The following is a 14,235-nucleotide window of genomic DNA, read 5'->3' as shown; positions in this document are numbered from 1 at the left end:
CATGGTGTGGTGTTTTTTTGCTGTTGTTGTTTGGTTGGGGTTTTTTGTTTTTTGTTGTTGTTGTTGTTGTTTTTGACCCAATTTACAATATTGGGTCAATAATATGTATTTTTTTTAAATCTCCATTGGTCCGTATTTACTAGTCTGTGGTTGCTTTGAATAACTAAATACTCATTAAGTGTATATTGAAAGATAAATGTCCTTACTTGTGTTCTCTTTCCTTTCCTTTCTTTCCACCACACCCCCACCCCCCTTTTAGTTCTGGTATTTATCTCCCTCTGAGGTAATAAACTTCCCAAACTGGGAAGAAGAAACAGTCCTGAGAGTCACAGCAGATAAAATAGGAACCGGGCAATTTTGAATTTGGGCTGCAGAGCTGCCCTGGAAGTCTGGCCTTTGCTCAGCTTGCTGAGCTTAAGCTTGACTGGAGCTCCAACCAGTGAGCAGTGGGCCAGGGAGGGAATGTCACACGTTGAGGGCTGGTATTTTGGCACAAAGGGGAAGGTAAGTGCAGAGTGCCACACTAGACTGTCAGCTTTAACTCTGAGCCGCTTTAGTTTTGAGAGGTGAAGTCAGAGGCACAGTCTTTACTTTAGCACGCATTTGCTGGCTTAACCATATTATGTTCCTGCATTGTTTATTCACTGCGTTGTGTTGGGGTCAATTGTGATTTAAGTGTTAATTGCTAAATGCTCTTTGTGTAATTGTTCTTTATGGCTGCGGTTCAGCTTTCCAAAATGTTTCAGATTTAAAAAAAAAAAAAATCAGGATTACATTTATTTGTGTGTGTGTTGTGTGTATGTGACCATAATATACACACTCATATATATTCTTCATTTACTTGTCTAACTGTTTTTGAAGGAATGAATGTGGATTAACAGTGTTATCCTTTCCTAACAATTATCTTTCGCTACTCTAGCTAGTTTAGTTCTAAAAGACAGCGCCATTGACAAGGAAAAAAAAGGGAACCTTCTCAGATTTTTCAGCTCAGCGGTGGTAATGTTGCAGTGAACACTAATGAGAGAACCCCCACTGATTTGCCTGCTTTGTGACTTTTCTATTTCATAATTATTTTTAAAACGCAAAACGACATGAGGTAGCCCAGTCATGTCTCTACAACTTCCTGGTAGCGTCGTTCTTGCTGCAGATGGCAATTTGTTCTTGTAACATATATATCTCTCTGACCATTTTCATCTAATTTGTATGGGTTCTACCATTTCTTTTCTCTCTTTCAGAGACCTTGCTGTGTGTGAGCTAGGGGGTGGCATGACATGCTTGGCTGGGCTCATGGTAGGTCTTTTCTCAATTCCAATCCCATTCAGAGGGAGGAACAAAAGGAAAAATGTTCCAGGGCCTCCAACTGCTGGGTCAGAGAACCGTCAACAGCATCAGCTGCGGTCAAGCTGCCGGGTCTTGAGAGACCTTCTAGATTGACTTACTTTCGGATCATATTGATTTTATGGTTGCCTCGATGAGCAGAAACATTTTACCTCAGTGTAGTCAATATCGCTTGTTGTGACATTCCAGGCCTCGCACGGTCTTTCTTTGCCTTAGCAAAAGCATTTTTTTTTTCAGATTATAGTCCCATTTGCTAAGATACAGGAATAGCCTGGCGAATCACAGTTGGAGCACCATGATATAGCTGCTAATGTTTTGCCTGCATTATTACACCAACAAACATGATCCAGAGCGCTCAGTAATTAGATTCTTTTGAATTAGATTGGCCATTCAGGAACGTCGTTCCCCATTCTCTGGGTTCTGAGTCATGTATTCAGGAGATATTATGTAGCAGCACAGTGCATTAGACAAGTTTTTATGTCTCTACAAATAAAAGCATATTGTTACACTGATTGGCATTTGACAAACCTGTCGCTCTTATACAATGTGTCGAGGTTACAGCCCAATGTGCGAGCATGTCAAAGCTCACAAAAAAATTACCCTCACAAAGCCATCTGCCTGCAATGCAAAGTTATATGAAGGGCATCAGGCAGTCAGACAGAAGCAAGCTGAAAGGCAGAGTGACAGCCTTGTATGATGGCTCTACTAGATAAACAGAAGCCCACAAATGAAAGCCTCTCAGAATACCATCATCCGCTGTCACAATGCAATTACCGAACAGAATGATAGCAAGATAGAGGCTCCCGCAAATGGAATGATAAAAGTATTGACTGATTTGATTGAATGATTAAAATAATGCAGACATAAAATGAAAAAAGATTGAAGATTGTTACAGAGAAATAGGTGAGGAAGCATGATACTGAAGGCTTGTCACTCCTGTCTTCACTTCCACACAGACAAGCATATTTGCTCATTGTTTGCTGTGCTCCCTTTTTTTTTTCAGGTTGCTATTTCTGCAGATGTCAAAGAAGTTCTGTTAACTGATGGAAATGAAAAGGCCATCAGAAGTATCCTTATTCAGATAGAAAACGGGTTTGTTGTGCTCATTCCTTTTTCCCCCGGTGGAGTAACAATTGATAAAAAGAAAGACAGCATGGGGTATTAAAAAAGAGCCCCCCCACACACACCATAAGTAATTAAGAAGAAGTAGAAATATATGGAATTAGTTGCATACAACTACGTGTCTTTTTTTTTTTTTTCTTTTGATGGATTTTTATATTCACTTCTCATTAAAGGAGCCTACATCTTGTGGGCTGTGCAAGGTAATATGAAATTTGTTCCAAAATAATTTTCAAGCATTTTTTTCTTTTGTTGCCTGAATGAAATCAAATATTTAACATTTACTGTATTGGATAATGTTTGCAAAATTAACTTTCATCTTCATTTTTGAGATTGTATTTTATGTGTGTGATATTGTACCTACCATGTAATATTATATCTATTCTAATTGCTGAGGAGTTACCTACCCCTCCCCCCCACTGGAAACAGCTATCAATTTTTCATTATTTCCTTTTATTTAGGATTCTAAAACCTATCTCTCTTCTTTTCTACTATGCTATTATATTTCAACCCCATTATATTAGATTACATATATTACTAATATGTACACAGAGTTCACGAAAATTGAACTGTACTTTAAGAAGGCAAGCATGATTTGCGGCTGCTTTAGCAATCGAGCTGATTTTTTCATGGACAGTTAAAAGCCTTTAGAAATTGAGAGGAAAAATGGAAGATATATTTGCTTTGGGACTTTTTGGTGTGCCTTGCATTTATATGATGATGTAGGCAATCTACTTATTTAAATTTTAGGCCACTGAAATGCCAAAGCAGTTTTGATTTTTGTAGTATCTTACATAAAACCTATTTGTGATTTTCTTTTTCAAACTCTGCTATGTAATTTTTTAAAAAAATAAAATTTGCAGCCACTCCGTCAGGCTGCTCAAACAGGAGAAAGCACAGAAGCTGATATTGTTCAGCAGCACTTGTGTGCTCTACGGAGCCCCACCCAGCTAATTGCCTGACAGACTTTAAAAAAAAAAAAAATAATCAGGAAGAAAAAACAGCCAATCATAATCTTGGCCTTTCACACAAGGGAAAGAGATCACAAAAGGTGCTTCCTTTTTTAAAATGCAGGATTTTAATCATGATCTTGAGACTGTCGCAAGTTTTTCAAAATATTCCTGAAAATGAGCTGATGTTGTTTCATTCACTCTGCTCTATTCTGAGTGATTCCGTGCACTGTATCATTTCACTGTTCTCCTCCTCCACATGTCAGGGAAAACAGAGAGCAAGAGGAAGTCAGGTATGCCGGCACAGCCCAAACGGATGTTTTAGAGGGGAGAAAGGATTGTTGGGCAAGAGAAGGTCATTATAGCCACAGTAACCTGAGGTTTTTCTCAAGTCAGCAGGTGTCTCATTTAATGTCAGACACCAGTTAGAATTTTTATCAAACTATGGGAAGCATGTGTAGTCAGTATGTATATTTAATTATACTAGAATTATTATTGAGCTAAACTGTAGAGCTTCCAGAGAAGGGAAGAAACGCTAATGTCATTAATTAATACACCTTTGCTTTTAAACAGCATAGATGCCATGCCAGCTCTTGAAATCAGAGAGGAAATCTCAGATTCTGTATTCACTCCGCCGGCCTTTCAAAGAAATGATTGGTACAGCCCCCTCCCAAGAAAATGGATTTTTAACATTTGGTCCTCAGAAGCTCAGCCCTGAGAGTGCTTTATTGTGCTGGGTTTTACAATGGGTTTAATATAGCGGGGTGCCAAAGGGCAGGAGGGGAAGAACTTTACAATGTAGATAAAGTAGGTCCTTTCAGGATGCAGACCAAAACTGGTAGTATGTTTTATTTCATCTTAAGACTTTCCTGACGGAATTCATTTTTATCATGCAGTTGTTCTATGTTTGTGTGCCTTTTTCTGTTGTAACTAGATCTAATTTTTTTTAATTAAGAGAGAAGAGTGTGCATAAAAAGCCTTAAAAATTGGCAATGTGTTTTTCCTGCTTTTAATACTAATGCTGTTCTTGATTTGCTAACAGAGCTTACGATTGGCATTCGTAATAATCTATTTTACTGAGTGAGGTTAATATGAATGATTTTTTTTTTCTGTTTGTGTGCCCACTTTCTGTAAGAATAACTAATTCACCGAATAACATACTGTTGATGCATATGGATCGAAACAAACTCATTTAAAAATTACTGTTTGCATCTTTCCTTTAAAATTTTAGGGAGCCTAAATTGTATAGCAGTTGTAGGATATTATCCAAAAATTACTTTCTAAGAAGTAAAAGTGGATGTCAACAAAAAAAGGGGGAGAAACATTGCCAGAAACCAGGAAATCTCTAAGCAAAGCTGCTAATTATTCTTAATGGGCAAGATGAGCACATTAAGAAACAAATGAATACATCAGTGAAATGTAATTGAAAATCAACCTGGCAATTGCACATCACATCTGAGTATTGGCCTGTACATTATTCTCACCATTTTAAAAATTATTTTTGTTGTTCTTGGCATCTGAATTTAATGAATCCAAATGAGCCTTACTTCCTAGTCTCTTATGCTTTTAAGATTCTGATTTTTACCTTTTTTTAAAAAACATTTTCTGATTTTCCTTTTAACTTTCTCTGTTATTTCTTTTTTGTAACACATGAGGCAATGAATGTATAAGTTCTGAATCTTTGTATCATAGAAATATATCATTCAGTTGTCCGGTTATTCATTATCTCCTGAAAAGGTTTCAAATGGATTGCTATGTCTTCCATTGACCCTGGAAAGCTAGATGCTGATCTGAGATTTATGAAATAGGATATTTGAAAAGAGATTAAGACTTGAGGTATAAATGAGTGTTGTAAGTCCTAAATATTTTCTGAGTCATACGTAGTTTTCCCTGAAGGTTCTCCTTGGTCTTTAAGCTTACACTGACAGCTGCCCTTCTCTAAAGATGCCATTTTATCTGTACCCAAAGAGAACAAAGGATAAATTTGGAAGTGGGATCTTTTGGTTTATCCAGTTATCAGATTATTCTAAAATAGTGTGAAACATGTTCCTTTCTCTTTGGCCCTCTCCTTTTAGTATATTAGCAAGAGAAATCTCCAAGTGCCCACAGCTAATACTTAGTAAGGGTTTATAGCCGGTGATGACAGTGACATATGAATAAGGGAGGGAATTGGTATACTGAGTTATTATTGGTGCTAAGCCCCTTCTAAAACATAATGAATAAAATGACAACATCTAATGATGAATGAACCCTCTCTGGCTACAATCACTAATTCACCCAGCACAAGCCCTGCCTCTACCCATCCTTAGTAAACATCAAGTGTGTTGTTTGCAAAACATGCCAATGTTTGGTGACCCATATCTCTGTGTTTCTGATGCAAACATCTTATCCTTGTGGTATACATAGTCTGAATCATGATCTGGAGCTTAGAATTCTCCCCAAACTGGTAAATCTCCTGTGCTTTTTAAAGGAAATACCCCTGGTTTAACATTATATAGTCAACAGAACCCCTAACTTGAGTAATTAATGAATTAAACTTCCTGTGGACCATGCAGCCTGTGCTGTGGACTGTTCAGAACTTGGGAATCCCAGGCCATCATCCTGTTTTCAGGCTCCTTTCTTCTCCAATATCCATGCCAGCTATATTTCTGTGTACTAGATGAGCCATAAGTGAATTCTCTGTGCCTCACATTAGGTAGCAGATCAACAAATATCTTTTAAAATTAATTCAACCTAGTAGTAATTGTACACCATTTTAGGTGCTTAATACACAGCAGTGGACAAGACAAACATGGTCCCTGTCCTCATGAAGCTGAGATTACAGAGAGAGAATTGATTGCCACCTGGTAATGATCAGTACTCTGATAGTTGTGAAGATATCATCCCTCAGCCATTGAGTAAGGAATAGAGCAGGGTAAATGAGGACAGTTTCTTGCTGGCTGATTAATTACAAGACAGTCAAATGCCACTGTTAATAAGGGTTGGACATATTGCTGTCTCTTCCCAAAAGGATGTTTGTAAATAATGGGAAATAATAATTAGTAGTAGTATAATGTAATATGATACATAATGTGAGTCACTTTGGATGCACAGTTGTTAGTGTGCCTTTAAAAAATTTTTGTAGCTCCAACAGTGATTTTGTTACCTAGGAGCCAAGTGTTTAGTCTAAAACACATTTTTCAATTTGTAACAGAAGTCATTGAAAACACAGTTTGCCTTGGCTAGAGTACATTTATACATGTGAAAGACTCTGAGAAACTACAGGACAGAAGTTCTCTGATTCCTCCCAGGTATTTTAAATTCTATAATATAAATGATCATACAGTTAGTTCTGAACAGCAGGGGAAAATATTAAGCTTAACTGCCAAACCTCATTTTATTTACTCCTACTAACCTCTTAATCCCACCAAAGCTTTTACCTGTACTATTCAAAAAGATAATGATCTGACATGAATGAGACACCTATTATGTGTCAGGCCAATTATATGTGACACTCCATTAAGCTTCATAACAACCCTATAAAATAAGTTGTTATTCCTATTTTGGAGATATAGCTCAGGGAGGTTAATTTACCCTGGGCCACTCACCTACTAAGTATTGGAAACAGGACTAGAAGCCAGATTCATTTTACTTCAAAGTTTACGTTTTTTCTCATTAACCATTCTGACTCACCAAAAATGAGAATGATTTGGTTGGTGTCATCTTGCATTTCCTCAGTACCCTCTGAATGAAGAGGCCTTTTGTCCATAAATGTGACAGTTAGCATTGACTAACAGGGAGTTCACAGCACCTTTACATCATCCTCTCAATTCATTTGAGTAATAAGCACATTTAAGAATATTTTGCAGTTTTAAATTAGCAAATATTGCCATATCAAACATTTTAAAAAACCTTTGGAGGGCAAAAATGAACAGGATTTATATTATAATCTCATTTTTGATGTTATGATGTTGTGACTCATAGTGATATTATTTTTTAAAAATTGATTTGTTTAGAGAAAATTGTTGAGGCTAGGAAGATTGCGGATTAGGAGAGAAAAGGCAAAAAAAGTTTCCATGAAAAACACTAGATAAAAGACAGAAAGTGCTCCAGAATACCAGTTCCAGTGATGCACCAGCTGGACAAGGGCTGCTAAATCCACCGGGACTGTGCACTTGGTGAAACCGAGAGTCTGCGTTCTGAAACAAGTGAGTGAGCCTGCTGGAGAACCGGCAGCCACACTGCAGTTGGGAGAAACCAGGGGTTGGTGTTTGGAGACGGATTATTTAAAAACCAAAAAGTGGCTGTGGATCTGGCAGCAAGAGCCATGCAGTCCAGCGCAGCGGGAAGTGCTTCCCACAACCCGTGCACACGCCTCAGTATCTGGCATGGACAATAGCCTTTTGCACACACGCAGCTAACTGTCCCGGAGCTAGGAAGGTAGAGGTCCGCGAAAGGGGGAAATCATCACACCCCACACAGCCATCTTTTCAGCAGGCTGGGAACGCCCCTGCACAGCACCGCAGCCCAGAGCTTCCCTTGGGGACTGCACTCACCTGTGACATAGCAAAGTCTTCCCTCAGCAGAGGCCCTCGGAGGGCATGGCTTGTAAGAGGGACCTGCACGGAAGTCCCAGGGACCATACACCAATACCAGGGACTTGTGGGTCCGCAGCAGAGACAGACTGTGGGGAGTCTGAACTGAAAGTTTGGACTCCTGCAACAGCTTTAAGTCTCCAGGAACACCTGGGAGATTTGATTACTAAAGCCACCCTCCCTTCCTAACCACTCAAGACACACACCCCACATTCAGAGCGGGCAGCACCAACTACACATGGAAATTTGGTGCACCAATTGGACCCACACAAGACTCGGACCCACACTCACCACAAAGACAGAGTTGGGGAGAACTGGCTTGAGGGGAATAGGTGGCTTGGACGCCACCTGCTGGTTAGTCAGAGAAAATGCACTCCACCAAGCTGTAGCTCTGATAAATTAGAGATAATTGTTCAAATAAGCCTGCATATCCTAAAAGAATCCTATCAAGATAAGCAAATGCCAGGAGGCCAAAACAACAGAAAATTTTAAAGTATATGAAGAAACCTGAAGATATTGATAACCCAAACCCAAACACCCAAATCAGAAGATCAGAGGAGACACAGTACTTGAAACAATTAATCAAAGAACTAATGACAAACAATGAGATCATGGCACAGGATATAAAGGACATGAAGAGGACCCTAGAAGAGCATAAAGAAGAATTTGCAAGAGTAACTAAAAAAATAGATGATCTTATGGAAATAAAAGAAACTGTTGGTCATATTAAAAAGATTCTGGATATTTACAATACTAGATTAGAGGAAGCTGAGCAGAAAATCAGTGAGCTTAAAGAGGACAGCATGTAAAGTGAAAGAACAAAAGAAAGAATGGAGAAAAAATTGAAAAAAATCAAAATGGATCTCAGGGATATGATGGACAACATAAAGTGCACAAATATAAGAATCATTGGCGTTCCAGAAGGGGAGGAGAAGGGTAAAGGTCTAGGAAGAGTTTTCAAAGAAATTGTTGGGGAAAACTTCCCAAACCTTCTAAACAACAGAAATACACAAATTATAGATGCCAAATTGTAAGAAAGGAATAAGTTTCGTTTTCACATAGAGACAGCATGGAATAAGGGAAATGGAGCCAAAACCAGTTTAAACAAGCCCCAGACAAAGAGAAGAGAGAATCTGCCTGATGTAAAGAGACATGAGGTAGTATCAGAGGCGGGAACTCACAGCAAAAAAAAAATAAAAATAAAAATTTGGGGGGGGATTGGCTAATCAGTTCAGAATCTCAATAATGAGCTAGTTGGCTCTCTGGGATTGGCTGTACAAATTAAAATCTCAAAAGATGAATTAGTTAGTGTTCTCGGATAGGCTGTAACCTCTGTAGTACCCAGTCAATGGGGAAACAGGGGAGGGACTTGCGAATTAGGAGTAGGAGATTTAAAGATCGCCATTGTCTTCCTCTGGCGCGCCAGCCTTCCGCGTGTTTGGCTGGACGCCCCATCTTGCAAGATCGTAAATAAATTCTTTTCTCCTCCAGAACCGAGAGAGCGTTTATTCCCTTACAGGTACCGCTTTATTTCCGACAACTTGGGGGCTCGTCCGGGATCCGAAGCTTCAGAGGGGGACCCCCGAGGTGGACAAAGGGAAGACGCGCCCCGCTGATTGAGCGGTCTCGGACTCCGCCATTGGGGGCCCATCTCCGGCAGCTAAAGGGCCCGAGACCAGATGCTTGGATCTGCCGGTTATGGATGAGAAAAGGGGGAAAAGAAAAGGCCTGCCTCTGGTTAACCAGGCAACTCCGTGCACGGACCAAGGTAAGGAAAGAAATATTATATTACCTTGGTGGTTAAAGCATTCTGAAAGTCTGGGGCTGATCCTGAGGGAAAGATGCCCAAACAAGACTCAGAATGGGGACATTCTGATGAGCCTAGAGCTGATCCTAAGGGAAAGATGCTCAGGCAAGACTCAGAATGGGGAATAGAGGCAGTCAGCCGGCCGGGAATAAAGGGAAGGGGGTACCTTTAGGGTCCCCGGGGAACATTCCTCTAAATAATCCATTGGGAAACATGTTAAAACATTGGGCTAAAAGTAATTGGACCAAGGGAAAGGGTAAAAGAAAATGATCAAATATTATTGTTATGTTTAGACAAAAAAAAAAAAAAAAAAAAAAGGCATTTTGCTGCCAAATATATTCTGGCCAAAATATAAGGCAGATAAGAGTTGGCTTTGTGCTGACCTCGTGTGTCATGTTAATAAAAATAAACCTTTTTCCAAGGCAGAATTGAACTGTGCCATGTGGTGGCTGCAGGGAAAAAAGAAACTAAAACCTGGGATAAGCATTCCCCCACCTTATGGTTTCCCCTCCCCCACTGGGGCGGGAACCATTAAAGCCTGAGGTTTTGGTGGAAGCAGTCTATGCCCCCAGGCAATTGGAGAGCCAGTTAATGCTGACTGCTCCAGTAATTACAACCCACCAAAAGTTAAAAAAAAAAAAATGGAGAGATTTCCAAAAGTTTCTGTTTCTAAAGGCTCTTAAAGAAAGGAAGGTAAGAATCATTAATAAAAAGCCTAGCAAGGCTAGCTGAATAACAATTAACTTGATTCTTAAACTCTGGTTTATGTAAATATCCCTTTCTTGGGAGAAGAAAGGGAAATGGGAAAGAGGGCGGCTATGAGAGAAAGAGAGAGACTGCATCCACCTAAAATAAAATTGGCTGTACCCATATCCCCAAAGAACGATGAAAGTTGAGGTCTGAAGTCAAGTGGTCTCAGGCTGGGAGAGTGGAGTGGCCCACATGCATGAAAAGGGTGAGTTTGCCCTGGGGGTTGAGGGTGGGCCTTCCGCCTCAATGCTCTAGAAAAGTTTTGCCGCCTCAGGACCCAGAGGGTGGAGCACATTCCCAGGGGAATGGGAAAAGCCTGGCTGCCACCCCACTGTTCAGAGAAGGTAGAGCCTTTACCCCGAAGAGGCAGAGTCTGGGTGGCACCCCGATGTTTAAGAAGGGTGGGGCCAAAAAGGTAATCTCCCCAACATCACCCCAGACTTTGAAAAGAAAAGGGCTGCCACAAAAGCCTCTAAAAAGGGTTGGACTCCCACTCCCTCAAGCCCCAAGAATACAATGTCATTCTGTTAATAACTCAGACTTTAAAAGGTCAGCTATATAAAGGAATTTTAGCCTAATATTCAGAGAAGATCCAAAAATCGATGAATGGCTGAATAAGCCATTAGAGGAAATATTCAGAGAGTCAACAAGCCAGGGAGGAAACACAAAAGTGAGATAGAGAAGTAATTGGAGCAGTTTAAAAAAAAAAAAAAAAAGGAGGAAGGAAATTTGTAGCATGGGGTTTGTGTGATTCTCTATTCATATACTTATGTGGGGCTAAACAGGTATTAATAAATACATTTACATATTTTAGTGTGCTGTGTAATTAAGTCTAAGGCATGTGGAAGCTACATTTAAAGTCCCTTAATGTGTGTATCAGGGTATATAGAAAGTTATATGCACATTTTTTAGGACTGTATTTGGATGCATTCTGAGAGTTAAAACTTCATGAATCTAATGGGAGTTTAAGTTGTATGTTTACACAGGAATGTGGGATAGTTGTATTTGTATGTAATAAAAGCATGTAATATAATTACGTAGGAGTCTTTCAAACTGTTAAAGTTTGTCAGTGTGTAATTTAAAACTTGGCAAAAATTTCCTGTGTACTCATCTATAGTAAACTGAAGCTATTTCTTTGTGTCTTTATAGCGTATACTAGTTTGTGTGTACTCTAAAGCTGGGCAATTGTGTGCAGTTTCACAATAGTGTGAAAAATGAAAAAAAAAAGTGAGAAAAACTGTGTAAAAGTTTTCTATGTATGTGTAACAGTAGTGTATTGGCTATACATGCTTGTAAATGGGAATGTATGTCTGTTTCGTATGGTTATGAGTGTGTATATAAGTTATATGTGTCTGTATTCCAGATATATGAGACTGTGTATTCTTGTAAAAAGCAGAATAATTTTTCTGATATATTTTGGGCAAAAGCAAAAGGTCCATACTCAAAGTGCAAGTAAATGTTCCTATAAAAGGGTTTAAGGTTCACTAAAGCTGAATTAAACAAACTTAGAACAGTGAATGGTTCATATCTCTTCCCAGGTCTCCATTTGGTAATGCCAGGTTGCTATCTTAACATTAAGTCTAATAGGAATAAAGACACCACATATATTGTCAAATACTACACACCAAGGCTTGTCCTCCTCTCCCTGGAGAGTGGGTTTTTACTCATCTAACAGCAAAACTTGTGTGTATGTTCAGGGTATGCATATATGTGAATAACGTATATTCAAGCATCACTAAACTAGGTGTACTAAAAACTGAATTTTAAGTTAGCATTTAAGAGTGGTAAGCCTTTTTATGTTCATTAATCTTAGGTTATTGTAAATTATTGTTGTCCTTTAGTCTAATTGTTCTAGCCTGAAATGTTGGTAAGTTCTTGCTGCTCTTCATGCACATGACTTAAGAAGTGTCTGTACCTAAAGCAGGTATTAGCAGTTTTACACTAGGGGAGTCATTAGAGGGGTGCAAGCCATGTGTAATTTAGTACTTAGGCAATTACAAGGTGTAGGCCTTTGGTTTTTGGTTTGCCTTTCCCCAGGAGGACTGGAGAGCTCCCCTCCCTAGACACAAAGGATCTTTTTCTTAAGAATTATATACTGGCCTTGTCTTCTACTTTATCATCTCTCAGGCACCGTGGACTGCTGGCTCAGACCCCGCCTCTTGAATTTGCTGCCCATCGACATCAGCCTGGCAGCTGGGTTCTGATCCAGTCGTGGAAAGAATCCAAACTTCAACCGATCTGGGAAGGACCCTATCAAGTCTTGCTGACAACTGAGACGGCAGTCCGAATGGCAGAAAGAGGCTGGACTCATTACACACAAGTGAAGGGACCGGTGCCTGAACCAGACGATAAGTATCCAGCAACTCAACCTGAATCCTGGAAAGTGACTCCTACCTCAGATCCCCTAAGGATCACTTTAAATAGGCAACAGTTAAAGGAACATATTAGAAGGGAGAAAGGGCTGGATTAAACCCTATGTTTGCATTGTGCTCTGTGTATAGCTTAATGATGAAATTGCTTATGCTGATCATAATGTTCTATATTCAAGGAGTAACAGGTTCTGCTAAGCTGGTTATAAGTGTAGTCAAAGGCTTAAAGTCTCAAACTGTACAATTTGATGTTTGTCAAGTAATGAGCTGTAAAAATCTAAAACATCAGCAACAACTGAGGGAGGAATATAAGCATTTATGTAAGCAGACTGTTCAAATAGAAAGCAAGATTGTTGGGGGGCGAACATTTGAGAGTATAACTTATGAGACACCTAACCCCTGTTATTCTTGGAACACTGCTTGGTGGACCACACAGTATGAGGGATGGGTCTTACCCAGGTTGGAGGAAAAACCATTAAGGGAAACTTGGCTGGAATTTAACTCTCCAGTACAAATTGACCCCAAGGTCATTAGAATACTTAAGACCAAAGACTTAAAGCAAACCACAGAAATAGAGACAGGTTATGGAAATACAAATGCCTGGGTAGAATGGGGCAAACATACCATCCAGAGTCTAAACAGAAGTGACTGTTATGCTTGTACAACCAAACAACCCACTGTTCAGATTATGCCCTTCCCCTTGGGGATGAAAAAGCATGAAAGGGAGTTTAAATGTATAACACTCCTCTTTCAAAATGCTACTCCTGGTGAAAGTTGTAGTACGTTGTCCTCCCTTTTCCCTCCAGTCCAGGAGGGAAGTGTCAAAGCCATACCAGTGTCTCACCTTGGTCCCGGAAACCACTCTGCCTGTCTCTCCAGATGGGAAGAAGGGCTCCAGGATCTTGGTCCCATGGCTTTGTGTACACAGGTGTGGAATGTGAGCAAGGATAGTACTGGCAACTTCTCCAGCCTAACTATACCCCGAGCAGACCTCTGGTGGTACTGTGGGAAGGGCATCCTCTGGCCAACACTACCTGAAAGGTGGGGAGAAACCTGTGCTCTGGTTCAATTGGCTATCTCATTTACCCTGGCATTTGAAAGTAATAAAGTACCAACCCAAGGCAAAGGAGAAAAGAAAAATGTACAAAGTGTACCTAGTTCCTTAAATAAAAAAATGTTTGTAGATAGTATAGGGGTTCCCCAGAAAGTTCCTAATGAGTTTAAAGCTAAAAATCAATTAGCTGCAAAATTTAAATCGTCCTTATTCTGGTGGGTCACCATCAATAAAAATGTCAATCATCAGCTAAAATTTATCAACTATACCAGGA

General features: G+C 39.7%; 1 protein-coding gene across 2 annotated transcripts in view; it reads left to right on the top strand.

Moving 5' to 3' along the window:
* CAMKMT (calmodulin-lysine N-methyltransferase) overlaps positions 1–14,235 on the top strand; it is a 499,328-nt gene that overhangs the window by 402,226 nt on the left and 82,867 nt on the right. For both annotated transcript variants that reach the window (XM_037807272.1, XM_037807273.1), the window contains exons 5-6: positions 1,236–1,290; positions 2,342–2,405. In XM_037807272.1, coding sequence (XP_037663200.1) covers positions 1,236–1,290; positions 2,342–2,405 — 119 coding nt within the window. The remainder of the gene's footprint in view (positions 1–1,235; positions 1,291–2,341; positions 2,406–14,235) is intronic.

The sequence above is a fragment of the Choloepus didactylus genome, chromosome 17 (assembly GCF_015220235.1).
Source record: "Choloepus didactylus isolate mChoDid1 chromosome 17, mChoDid1.pri, whole genome shotgun sequence".
Lineage (NCBI taxonomy): Eukaryota > Metazoa > Chordata > Mammalia > Pilosa > Megalonychidae > Choloepus > Choloepus didactylus.
Note: the sequence above shows the minus strand (reverse complement) of the source record. Positions and strands in the feature narration are given on the sequence as shown.